We start from the raw sequence: 13,038 nt of genomic DNA, 5'->3' as shown, positions 1-13,038 counted from the left end.
TAGCTGAATATCAGGCTGAAGCCCGGGAAGCTTTTAAATGATGGGTTATAGCAGGTAGACCCAGGCAAGGGCCTGAGCTTGAGTATAAGAAGTCTACAAATGCAAGATATAAGTATGCTATTCGTTTTATCTGTAAAAATGAGCAAACCTTAAGGACTGATTCTATAGCTATTAAGCTGCTAAATCATAATATCACAGATTTTTGGAAAGAAGTCAGATTTATGTGCTTCATTGATGCATCTAAAGCTTTTGATCGGGTTAACCATGCAAAGTTATTTTTTAAAATGAGACAAAGAGGGGTGCCAGAATACATTGTGAGAATCCTGGCTTATTGGTATGCCCACCAGATGATGCAAGTAAAATGGGGCAGTAAAGTCTCTGCCCTTTTGGGGTTAGTAATGGCGTGAGACAAGGAGGGATTTTGTCCCCAATTCTGTTTAATCTTTACATGGATGATCTATCTGAATGTTTGAATGCTTGTAAAACTGGGTGTATGATTGGGAATATTCTAGTGTATCATTATGTATGCGGATGATCTTGTGGTGTTTAGTCCTAGCAGTGCTGGTCTTCAACAGCTTTTAACTATGTGTTCTGATTATGGTCTTGAACATGATATTTTATATAATCCTGATAAGAGTGTGGTTATGATTTGCAGAACTAAGGAGGATAAAAGTATAACATTTCCAGTTTTCAAGTTGTCTAATAGGAGTCTCACTGTGTGTGCTAAAGTAAAATACCTTGGACATTTCATCACTGAACGCATGACAGACGATGAGGATATTGAAAGGCAACGCCGTATGATGTATATGCAGGCGAATATACTTTTACGTAAGTTTAGTTTCTGTTCAGATGAGGTGAAGGTGTCACTTTTTAAAGCATATTGTACAACACTTTATACTGCTCATCTGTGGTTCAACTATAGAACATCTAGTTTACAGAAGCTGCAAGTAGCTTATAATGATGCAATGAGAATTTGACTAAAGAGGCCTAGATGGCATAGTGCAAGTGAAATGTTTGTGAGTGCAAGAGTAATCACTTTTAAAGCACTGTTACGAAATCTTATGTATAGATTTATCTGCCGGCTAAATGCTTCAAAAAATTAGATTATTGTGGGTCTATCAAATATAAGGGTTATTACTACACGGTATCAGTCAAAGCTGTGGAGACATTGGTATTGTTTTTTTGTTTTTTTTTTGGACCTTGAGTCTGTACTAAAGATTGATTGATATATAAATAAAGGTGACTTGACTCAAACTGTTTTTTAAATGGTATATTTGGAAACAAAATGACTGCGGACATTTAGAAACGTTCATGAATATGCACATTGTTCTGTGTTGTAGTGAATTAAAAATGCATATTTCAGAATATTTTGTTGTGACAAAACTTGTCACCAAAGTATCAAGTTTTTCTTATTTTGCTGGCTAAAAAAGGTGCAAGTTGGAGGTAGTCCGATCTCAGAAAATAGAACAGATTAAGAGTTCTAAAGCAAACATTCTGTGATGTTCAAGATTCCTTTGGATTCAGTCAAAGAACCAGCACTGCATGCTTCTCATCTGAAGTGGAGTAGCCAAACTTCTTATAAAACTCCAAAATGTTTGGCACACACTCCAGCGTTATTTTGTAGCACTGCAATTTTTTGCAGAGGAGAGTCAATGTTGATACCAACCTAAAAACAAAAGCAAAAGTATTATGTTCAAAGTACTTTGTTTTGATATAGATATGTTGAAAGAAAATACAGTATCTGTGAATATATAATATTTGAAACTTATGATTAAAACTAATGTAAAAGTGTCTCAAACTCACAGTTTTCCCAGCTGTTTTCCTCTGTATACATCACTCACAACCACTTGTTCCACACGCCCCCTCTTCCGAGACAAAAAATAAAATAAAAAAATATATATATTGCACCATGAAAATACAAAAAATAAGCTCAATTGCAAAATACATATTTAAAGTTATAATTAAATATTAAGTCAAATACATTAAAATGTTAAGTACCTTTGCACAAGCATGGATAAATTTGTGCTCTATGATGAGTGATGCTGTGGCAACAATTTGTCCAATATTTGTGTCTTCCACCACTATGACATAATAGTCTTCAGATTTCTTCATATGTTCAAATTGTGCTAAAAAAAAAAAGTTTTTTTTTTTTTTAATATATGAAGAAATGCGAGATGTTTTGCATTAGGAACGTGCAGTACCTTTGAACTGTTCTTCTGTGACATCCCCAGCCACTGTGAGCTCCGATAAGACCTTATAGAAGCCTAAAAAAATCCATAAAGACAAACAAGTTTATCCTGATTGTTGGAAGTACTGAACATGAGTGGGCAGATTGTTGAACGGTAACCAGTACCTCTGTCTAGGTCAGCAGTACAGAGAGGACGGAGGACCAGACCTTCTCCAGGCTGAGAGGGAGAAATAGCAGGAGAGAAGGAGACAGTGTTGCTGCTCCAGTCCAGCTCTTGAAGCAGAGAAGGATCAAACAGAGACGTCTCGTCGAGCAACATTCTAGAGGCCCTATAATCAAATACAATTTAATATGAATTTGTCACGGATCAGGAATCCCTGGCAATAAATGCGTACTGGCAACAATTTATTTGGCCTTTGATCATTTAAACACAAATCAAAGTCAAACTTCTGTTATTATTGTTAAGTAAAACTTAAACCATACAAAAACGTTTTTGTTACTTGAAATATTAAAAAACTAATTTTAATTCAGCTAGTTGCCAAGGAAACAAATCTCATTTTCATTTAGTTTAACTTTATTAAAATAATAGTTCAATTTAAATGTTTTAATTAAAATAACCCTGAAATAAAAATGAATAAAACTATATAAACATAAAACTGATAATTAAAAAACTAAAATAAATAAATTAAAATGAATACTTTTTAAATAAAAACTATAATAGTATCTCAATGATATTAACCCTTTAACGCGTACGATCACACCAGTGTGATTAAAACTTTCAGTGCGTCACGTCATCAACCGCTGAATTTAAATTAGGGATGGGCGATACCCCTTATTTTGTTTTCGATACGATACCGATATTTTTCAAGGCAGTATCGTCGATATCGATACCGATTCGATACTTCTGCACTAAACTTTTAAATTATGAAATTTATGAAATTATTAAATTACTAAGAGTAAAATGGGTAATGAAAACCACTTAACTTTATGTTTAAAACGCATTTTAACCCATTTAATCTCAAATTTTTCCCAGACATGAAAATATAATGATGTGTCATTAGTAACCCTTTGAAATAATCAATAATTTTTTTTTTTGGAAGTGTGTGAAAATTTGTATTTTATGGTCAGTCACAATTGTAAACGGTGGGATAATGTGTATACTGAATTAACATATTTCTGCAGTCTTAAATACAGATCTATTGTGGCTGCGTTGTGTCACATGACAAGCATGACGCGTCGCCATGGAAACAATAAGGCGATACATTCTAAAATAACGGTCGCCTAAAAAACCTCACGCTGGGGGCTCAGCTAGAATATTTTAAACTCACGTGCGAAAGGGTTTTAAATAACACCAGACACACCTTATTTAGATCTTTCTTTTCGATGTGTGTTATTATATTACAAACCAAAACTCTAAAGTATGACATAGTACAACATTCAGTTAGTCTACCAAGGTTGTTTTCTCTGCATTTTTAAGAAAAGATGATATTTCAAGTAATGAGCATAAAATAATCTCAAAGCAGTTTATGGCAACCCCAACAAATGAAGGCAAAGATCACAATTCAGAGTAGAAAGTACACAATATTACGTCCAGGTATTGATCAGATTCATTTCATACTTTGGATTTCAATCTGCTGTTCCCTGGGGACGAAATCAACCTAAATTACATTCTCAATCTTGTAATTCCCATACCATCCGTATAATCAAATGTCAACAGAGCTCGCGATCAAACTGTTGTAGATTCATGTAGCCTATGTAAGATCGATTTGTCATTTACTTACGGAGACATATGGATATTGACCGCTTTCGCTTTTATAAAATGTTTGAATGAATCCAGTAACTCGAATCCAGTTACAGAGATGTTCAAAATTCCAGCGTGACATACACACTTCCACCTGTGTTATTATTTTCCCCGCCAGCACGTTACGTCCTGTCCTCCACCCAATCACTGTTTGCTGTGGTTCGTAACGACTTCTCAATTGTCCAATCAGAGACTGGTTCGAAGATAAAGGGCGGGGCTTGTCAGAATACGGGTATCTCTCCCTCCTCTCTCAGTCTGTATCCGTCTAGGAAAAGATGTTTAACAGGGTAAATATAAGGTTTACAAACGGGTTCTGTGATGTTAGTAGTGTTGAATATGAAAACTTGACACCGTCTGGTTCTACAGGACTGTCAAGATTTAATTGAAAAGGTGTCTGCCACTATACTACCGACGTGTTCAAACCTTTACAATGAACGTTACTATGGTACTATGGTAAATAATTTCTGGCAAAATACCACAGTTACTACAGCTATTGTTACCACAGTAACATAATGACTACGCGACAAACTGTTATGGAATGTCTGTGGAAACAATGCAATTTATTTTTAATTTAAATTATTTAAATTATTTTGATGTGTTTTTTTTTTTCATTTACGCATGTTAGTGTGATTTCTTGGTTAAAATATAATGAATTAATTGCAATTTATATGTTGCTTGCAGAAAATAAATATTTAGTGAGAATACACAGCTAATTTTGAACTGATGTTAGAGAGAAAGATGATTTGGTCTAGTTACTATCTAGTAGTTTTAAATGACTGCTTTCTAGTAACCTGTCAGCAGGGCTTAACTAATAAGTCATGCTAACCAGCACAACCTTGACCCCTTCGTTTCTTGTCTTGACTTCTTCTAAGGACAGGCTGTGCAAAATGCATGCTCAGACATACTCAGCAGCAGTTACTGGAATTCATCTCTCTTCCTTCTTGTATTGATTTTCTTAAGCATCCAAACAAAAAATTAATCATCTTTTCAAGTGTTTTTAAGTAACTTTCAATAGATATCTGCCGGATGTGAGTGTACAGAAAGGACTAACAAGAAATTTGAGAAGGAAACACCTTCCATTGATCCCAAGTCTCATGGAAGTACTTGCACTGTAAGCATTCTAATATCAAATATTATAATATCAAAACAGACCACAGCAAAAAAGAGAGAGAAATTAAGCTTAAAATCCAATTTAAGATTTTAATTATTATTGTTATTTTTATAGTTAATTTCTCTATTTTAAGAATGCCCTCCCCAACATTTAAAAATTTAATTTGCAAACAAATTAGCAAATAAGGCTTAATGGTGTGGCTTGTCAATATGGTGCACACATTTAATTAAATAATGATGGTATAGACAAAGCTCTTGTGACAACGGTAATTCCATAATGCGTCTCCTATTACTGCTTAAAAATGCTGCAGGCATCCTTAATAAGCTCAATAACTTGCATGAAAAGGGAAGCAGAGAGACAGCAGGTATTGAATGAAGCTTGCGGGAAATAGTGAGGCTGAGAGCACAAAAAATGCCTGCAGAAAGCTGATATACTAGTTCACATGACTAAACCATGGATCATTACATTGAGTGGAAGATACAAATCATGGAAATACAGTCCGTTGGTCTTTAATGACTGTACATGGACAGAAAATGAGAGCAAATATTGGCCTTATAAATATATACAGTCGTGGTCAGAATTATTGGCACCCTTGGTAAATATGATCAAAGAAGGCTGTGAAAATAAATCTGCATTGTTAATCATTTTGATCTTTTATTTAAAAAATTCACATAAATCTAACCTTTCATTGGAGAGTAATAATTTAAAATGGGGGGAAATATCATTATGACAAATGTTTTTCTCTAATACGCATTGGACACAATTAACGGCACCCTTTTATTCAATGCTTTTTGAAACCTCCATTTGGCATAATAATAGCTCTGGGTTTTCTCCTATAATGCCTGATGAGGTTAGAGAGCACCTGACAAGAGATCAGAGACAATTCCTTCATCCAGAATCTCTCCAGACCCTTCAGATTCTTAAGGTTTTCTGACCCTGAGACTCAACTATTTTCTGCAATTCTCCAGCTGTGGTCCTTGTAGAGTCTTTAGCCACTCAAACTCTCCTCCTAACCATGCATTAGGACGATATAGACACACGTCCTCTTCCAGGCAGATTTGTAACATTTTCTGTTGATTGGAGATTCTTAAATATTGCCCTGATGGTGGAAATGGGAATTTTCACTGCTCTAGCTCTTTGGTTAAAGTCACTTTCTAATTTGTGAAGCTCAATTATCTTTTGCTGCACATCAGAAATATATTCTTTGGTTTTTCTCATTGTGATGGATGATTAAGGGAATTTGGCCTTTGTTTTTCCCTCCTATTTATATTCCTGTGAAACAGGAAGCCATGGCTGGATAATTTCATGTTCATAATCACCCTGGTATGCTTAAAAAGTCTTGTCTAGTCTAGTCAAGTCTAGTCTGCTAATTTTTTAGTTACATCTGACCATAGAAGCCAGTCCCATTTGAAGTTCCAGTCGTGTCTGACAACAGAATATGCTGGGGATTGTTTTTGGATGAAAGCATTTTATTTTCTTGATTTTTTTTCTTGAAACCCTACCAAACAACATGTGGTGTAGGTGCTGTTTGATTTTTATTTTTTAAGGTTTTCTGACCCTGAGACTCAACTATTTTCTGCAATTCTCCAGCTGTGGTCCTTGGAGAGTCTTTAGCCACTCAAACTCTCCTCGTATTTGAGAAAAACATTTATTTCATAATGAGATTTTCCCCCCATTTTCAATTGTTTTAGTTCAATGAAAGGTTAGATATTTGTGATTTTGTTTAAATAAAAGATCAAAATGATTAACAATGCAGATTTATTTTCACAGCCTTCTTTGATCATATTTACCAAGGGTGCCAATAAGTCTGACCACGACTGTGTATATATATATATATATATATATATATATATGATTTTAATATACAAGATCATGTTTATTAAAACAGACCAATATAGGATTCTTGCCCAGTTTAATGTGTGTACATAAAATAATATGATGCTATATTTGTAATTTCAATAGTCATTATGAGAATTTTTTGTTGAGTAAAGTGAAATGGTTAAGGACAAATTGCTCATGAAACTAGAAGCAATTAATCAAAGAACCAAAAATATTCATAATATACAATGCCGGGTTTATGGAAAACTCGATTAGGAGGCAAGCTAGAGAGGGAATAACACAGTATATTTTAAATTAATTAAATTACAACTAATTAAGTACCTCAAACTAATTCAGTAATTAAAATACCCATTGTAAGTTATTTCATACATTTACAATACAGAATTGCAAATAAGTAAATAAATGTATAAAATTAACCTAGCTTTGTTTTGATTGGGTATTTTTAATGTGTTGTGGAGTTCAATGTGGTTGCATACAGGCTAAAGTCAAAAGTGCAAAATCTCTATGATATTCAAGTACCAACATTGTTTGACTTCAAACAGGTTTCCAGAACACTTCCCCATCCGCCACTGGTCAGCCTCCAAACTCACACCATTGGTTGAGCCAGTGTCACTATGTTGAGCTGAGCTGCTTAAACAAATAGAGCGATGTATACTGACATAGAGACAAATCAGTCTGCAAATGCTTTACTCACTTGACTGCATATTAAAAAGTATTTTAACATTGAAAACTGACACACTTTGACTTTAAAATAACTTATAGCAAACCAAGGCAATTTGATTTCTCTCCAAGCACCATAACACGGACTAACACTACCCAGAGCACCTCAGCTGCAACAGCTGTTACAGAAGCTGTCCAGATACTGACACAGATCAATGGAGAGAACATGAACACAAGAGCCATGGAGCCAGAGACTTCCCGCTGATTTGATTACAGACTTTCCATCACTCAAAGAGCTACCGTTCTGAAGCAACATCAGTGCATCTACACTTGAATGATGGTCATGCGATATTATCGGCCAGACACGCTGCAAACCAGTGCAGACAATGGAATCATTATGGCTGCAGGAGTCTTTTACTGAGAGCCTTAAACTTCTGTATTACCATAAACAAGTCTTTAGGGAGGTGTTGAGAATGTACACTGAAAAAAAAAGTGCTCATAAAAAGAGGGTGAGGCTTGTATGGTCTTAGTCTTACAGTTTGACAACACAATCAAATGAAAAATTCATGATGTCCATGGTTGCTCTGCTGTGCATCAGATCGATAGGACAGTAATAGCTGGCATATCTGAGACTTGCTTGGCAAGGTTCCCTCTTTTTGATAAACTGTGCCATGTTAATTGGCATACTGAGTTACTGTCCTCTTTCTGCTTGAAGATGATTTCTATCTAGCATACAGATATACAGTAGCCTACAGATTTGTGCACATATCACATGTGATACAGGAGATTCTTGTCCCAGTTGTCTGATCCTGTTACTTCTTCCAGCTAAACATGCTTCGCTTCTGCTCTGTGTGGTCTGGTGGGACTCCAAATTTAGTCCAAGTATTTGATAGAAGCAGTAAAAGTCTGGTAATTCATGGGGCAGGAAGGTTATAAACGATGCTATCTGCCAAGTGATAGAATTCACTGTAAGAATACATTTTGAAATGATAAATAGAAGTAAATTATGCTAAAAAAATGTCAATTATTTATTGTAGCTTTTTGTTAATTCCTGGAATGCAAGTAATACATCTCAATGCAATTTTTTATTCTAACATACTTTTTTTTTTTTATAGGTCAAACCAACAATGACAGATAAGCTGGTAAGCAGGTAAGTTGAATTTTTTGTGGTTTTGTAGTCCTGTTACCCCCTTCCCAACATGCACTGGAGCATAAATAATTATGGTTGTATTGTTTGACAGTTTGGCAGTTAATTTACACTGTTGTCACTGGTAATTTAATATTTTGTAGTCAGGTTTTATAACTTATAATATTGTAATGTTGGGATATGTTTATTGCTTTACTTAAAATGATAATTTAGTTGATTTTTGTGTTTCATGCAGCAAGTGTGGAAAGAAGTAGCCAAGTTGGTAGCCATTCACTTGGAAACAAAAAATGCTATGGAAGTCAATGCCAGCAACTGATTGGTTAACAACATTCTTCAAAATATCTTGATTTGTGTTAAACAGAAGAAATAAATTCTTACAGTTTTGGAATAACACAAGGGTGGGTAAATTATGACAAAAAAAATTGTTAACTATCCCTTTAAGATCTGTTAAGTTCTACAACATAAAGGGAAAATAGCATAATTTATAAGAGAAAGGACTGAATACATAACAGTTCTTCATTGTTCTTACATCTGTAAGACATGAGAGGGGGTTGAGTGGAACAACTGAATCATTTGTGCCTCTACACATTGATCTGATCAACCACTTTTAACAGATCGCAAGAGAATTCATCACTCAATTTCTTGGATGCCATCCTGCTGGCCTCACACACATAAGAGAGAGACTGATTACAATGAAAATGTAAAAAAAGAAGATGCACAGTGTCCTGCTGAATAATTCATAGCTATACAGTAGTGTGCCTGTGATATTAAATAAATGAGAGTAAAATATTTTAACATTTCAGAATGACATCACCTAATGACTTCACAGCCATAAAGAATTGAATTTATTTTGTAATCCATTTAGCAGGCCGGAACTGCATCCCTATGATATTACTCTTGATATTTGATACTTTCTGGGTGGATACTAGGAATGGACCCCTGACCACCGTCTGAAATGGGTGTCAAAAATTGCCTTTGTGATGGCAAATGTTTGCCGGATGTTCCCAAATTAAGCAGGGCACATATCAATCAATAGATCCATGAAGTAGAGCTCTCAGTGTCTGTTCGGAGATTTCCCATTTCCTTCCTAACAAGGTTGTCCTTGTAAATAGATGTCCGTTATTATTGACTAATTACATTTAGCTCATTGATTCATTGATGGTCAGTCAAAGTTCACGGTAAGAGCTAATACATTTTAAAAGATTTTAATGTTGTGGGTTTGTGGCTTATTTAAGAGATGGACACATTTTTGCACTTTTTCAATTTTATTTATTTTTTGCAATTAAAACAGCCTATAATAATATAACAGCTATAATAGATATGATAGCCTAATACTGATATAGATTATACATCCTATACTCATTTAAAATTCTCAATGTCATTTCTTCAGGACAGCGTATTCATCATTAGATATGATAACTGTCATTGACAAAAGTACCCCTTCCGTCCAGTGAAGGGCAAGTATTCCTCTGAGGAATTGATACTTGAGAGGTTTTAAATAGGAGGGATGCGCTTCCTCCCTTCAGTTCATGCCGAGCTCTCACTGCACGAACTTCAGGCATGGAAAAATTCATCACTCCTCTGTGAGGACAGCAGATTTTCCTACAGCATTTCATTCTGAAGGTAGGATACATTTGGATTTCTTTCATATAAAAGATACTTAAAAGGTTAAAGTTTTTTGTCTGTTACTTGTATATAGTTGTTATGTGCATACTAGTTATATTTTTTATTTGAAGTATGATATAAATAATGTGTTCCTTTCAAATAAAACATATGAATAGAATCCTGTTTATTTCCTTAAAAAAATCACCATAAAAATTGTATTTGGTACTGTAGTCAGTTATGAATCGTCTGTGCATAAATATATGCTGAATTCATTAATTTTGTAATATTGTATGCCTTGTACTAGTAGCATTAATACTATTAGTATTCTTCATATTTTTCTTTGCCAATCTTAATTTATTTTTAAATTCTGTGCAGCACTTTTCCAAAAAGGGCCTGTAGCAATGTCAGAGAGGAAGCCCAAAAACTCAGACACACGTCCCAAGAACTTGCGGAGCTGGAGCGCTGATAGTTACATCCGCAGTATTAAAAAACGCTCCCGTGGGTCATGCCATGAGACAGCGCCCAGAGGGGAAGAGGTGGAAGGAATAGACGACCAGACTGTACGCTCTGCTTCTTGTCCCCGGAGACGTCGAGAGCGAAAGTGCAGCTGCACAATCCCTGGAGAACCGGATTTGGACTCTCCTTGCAGGAAAGCCCTGTCCCGCCGGTCTCTGAGGCAGAAGTTTCAGGATGCCGTCGGCCAGTGTCTCCCTCTTCGCAATCACCACCACCATCACCACCAGTCCAGTTCCTCACGTCCATTCTCCGTCCTTCTTTGGTCCAAACGGAAGATTCATGTGTCCGAGCTCATGGAGGACAAGTGTCCATTCTCTCCGAAATCCGAACTGGCTCAGTGTTGGCATCTGATCAAGAAACATGGCACTCATACCAAACCTTCTTTAAGCATTGAAACCGAACCCAAATGTCCCTTGTTATCCTCCTCTCCTCCAACGCTCATTTCATGGGAGGAGATCCGCTCTACTGGGGCTTCTAGTCTGGATGACTGGGATCCTTCTTTTGCACATGGAGACGCCCAGTGCTGCGCCCACACTGACTACATCCTGGTTCCTGATCTGCTTCAAATCAACAACAGCCCTTGTTATTGGGGTGTCCTGGATCGTTTTGAAGCTGAGCAACTATTGGAAGGGCAACCAGAGGGGACCTTTCTGCTCCGAGACTCTGCCCAGGACGAATACCTCTTCTCGGTTAGCTTCAGACGCTATAACCGCTCCCTCCATGCTCGAATAGAGCAAAACGGGAAGCGCTTTAGCTTTGATGGCCGTGACCCTTGTATGTACAGAGATTCCAGTGTCACGGGCCTGTTGAAGCACTACAGTGACCCGGCCACATGCCTATTTTTTGAACCTCTTCTCTCTCGCCCACTAGCTAGGAGCTTTCCTTTCTCTCTGCAGCACATGTGCAGAGCGGTCATCTGTAGCTGTACAACGTATCAGGGCATTGACACCTTGCCTTTACCCTACAGTTTGAGACACTTCCTTAGGCAATACCACTATAGGTGCAATGGAGCTTGTGCTGTTTGAAAACAGAAATGAGACAAAACTACATGTTGCTTGATTTGACAGATTGAAAGGCACAACAAATGTATTCAACACAACATGGTGGACGTAGTTATCATACAGCACAAAAACAGTTTATATTTCTAACATAATCTTGTGAAAACCAAAGATATGCACACGATGCGCAAAACTCCGCATTTGAACAGTCAATAGCAAATACTTAAACTAATAACAAAACAGTAGCTGATTCAGAAGCGCCAGATTGTCATAGCAAAGTCAGAATTACCTATCTATGCACAATCAGCTTGTAACACTCCAAAGAGAAAGGAAAACTTGAAATCGCATCATATGACCCCTTTAAGTTTGTTTTAACATTTAGCTGTAGCTGAGACCCCTGATGGAATTATTTTACGCACAGTGTTGGGGAGGTTACTATGGAAATGTGATAGGTTATTACAAGTTACCCTATTTAAAATCTAATAAGTAGTGTAACTATTTCAGTTACTTTAAAAAGTAATGTGATTCATTACGTTTGATTACATTTTTTATTACTTTTCTAAATATGTAATGTTTTCAACTGTTAATCTTTTGAAACATGTAAACCAGCCAGGGTTAACATCACAGTAGGACTCATCAACTAATTACGGTCAGACTTTCAAAAACCTTAATTAAATAATAATTTAATAATAATTTAATTAAATCATAATTTCATTTTAAAGCACAACCACCGCAAAATCAGACTTACTTTGAGATTGTTTTGAGATTAAATACACATTTAAAACCATAACAAGATAGTTTAATAGGATACTGTTTTTGAAATCAAGTCTTTGCACAGCTATGACAGGAAACACTGGCATCTAAGAAAGGCTTGGAAAAACAGTTAAACTTAAAAATAAATATACATCATCCAAATAGGAAATAAAACAGTTATCGAATAAGCATGTGTCCTAAACTCCTGAAACAACGGTGTCTCATATTTTAGAGCAGTCTATGCAATTTATGAAAGATATCAATTAAATCTGTGTGTGTGTGTGTGTGTGTGTGTGAGAAAATATTCAGATGTAACCCCCCTCTGTAATCGTTAACATTTTCATAAGTAACTGTAACTGATTACAATTACATTTATTTTGTAATTAAATTACGTAATTTAGCTATATGTAACTAGTTGCT

At 35.8% G+C, this 13,038-nt stretch overlaps 2 protein-coding genes across 2 annotated transcripts; one reads left to right on the top strand and one right to left on the bottom strand.

Moving 5' to 3' along the window:
• Positions 1–1,412: 1,412 nt before the first annotated feature.
• LOC107680768 (glucosamine 6-phosphate N-acetyltransferase-like) lies at positions 1,413–4,079 on the bottom strand. The gene is made up of 6 exons (XM_016476812.1): positions 3,970–4,079; positions 2,354–2,517; positions 2,202–2,264; positions 1,999–2,126; positions 1,804–1,865; positions 1,413–1,666 (listed from the first exon to the last, which is right to left on the bottom strand). Exons 1-6 carry the CDS (start codon positions 3,975–3,977, stop codon positions 1,525–1,527), a joined length of 567 nt encoding a protein of 188 aa, XP_016332298.1. The 5' UTR covers positions 3,978–4,079; the 3' UTR covers positions 1,413–1,524.
• Positions 4,080–10,253: 6,174 nt separating this feature from the next.
• On the top strand, positions 10,254–11,892 carry socs4 (suppressor of cytokine signaling 4). The gene is made up of 2 exons (XM_016476813.1): positions 10,254–10,353; positions 10,727–11,892. Exons 1-2 carry the CDS (start codon positions 10,254–10,256, stop codon positions 11,890–11,892), a joined length of 1,266 nt encoding a protein of 421 aa, XP_016332299.1.
• The last annotated feature ends 1,146 nt before the right edge of the window (positions 11,893–13,038 follow it).

The sequence above is a fragment of the Sinocyclocheilus anshuiensis genome, unplaced genomic scaffold (genome assembly GCF_001515605.1).
Source record: "Sinocyclocheilus anshuiensis isolate Anshui unplaced genomic scaffold, SAMN03320099.WGS_v1.1 scaffold869, whole genome shotgun sequence".
NCBI lineage: Eukaryota > Metazoa > Chordata > Actinopteri > Cypriniformes > Cyprinidae > Sinocyclocheilus > Sinocyclocheilus anshuiensis.
The sequence above is the reverse complement of the archived record's forward strand: the minus strand, read 5'-3'. Positions and strand labels throughout refer to the sequence as shown.

Bases quoted from the DNA above. Each gene is read 5' to 3' on its own strand.
- socs4 (XM_016476813.1), top strand. From the start codon at position 10,254: ATGCGCTTCCTCCCTTCAGTTCATGCCGAGCTCTCACTGCACGAACTT. The intron at 10,354-10,726 runs GCATTTCATTCT...AATTCTGTGCAG, and splicing joins GGACAGCAGATTTTCCTACA to CACTTTTCCAAAAAGGGCCT.
- LOC107680768 (XM_016476812.1), bottom strand. The intron at 1,866-1,998 runs GTACTTAACATT...TTGTCTCGGAAG, and splicing joins TTATCCATGCTTGTGCAAAG to AGGGGGCGTGTGGAACAAGT. The intron at 1,667-1,803 runs GTGAGTTTGAGA...TTTTGTTTTTAG, and splicing joins GGAAAACAGCTGGGAAAACT to GTTGGTATCAACATTGACTC.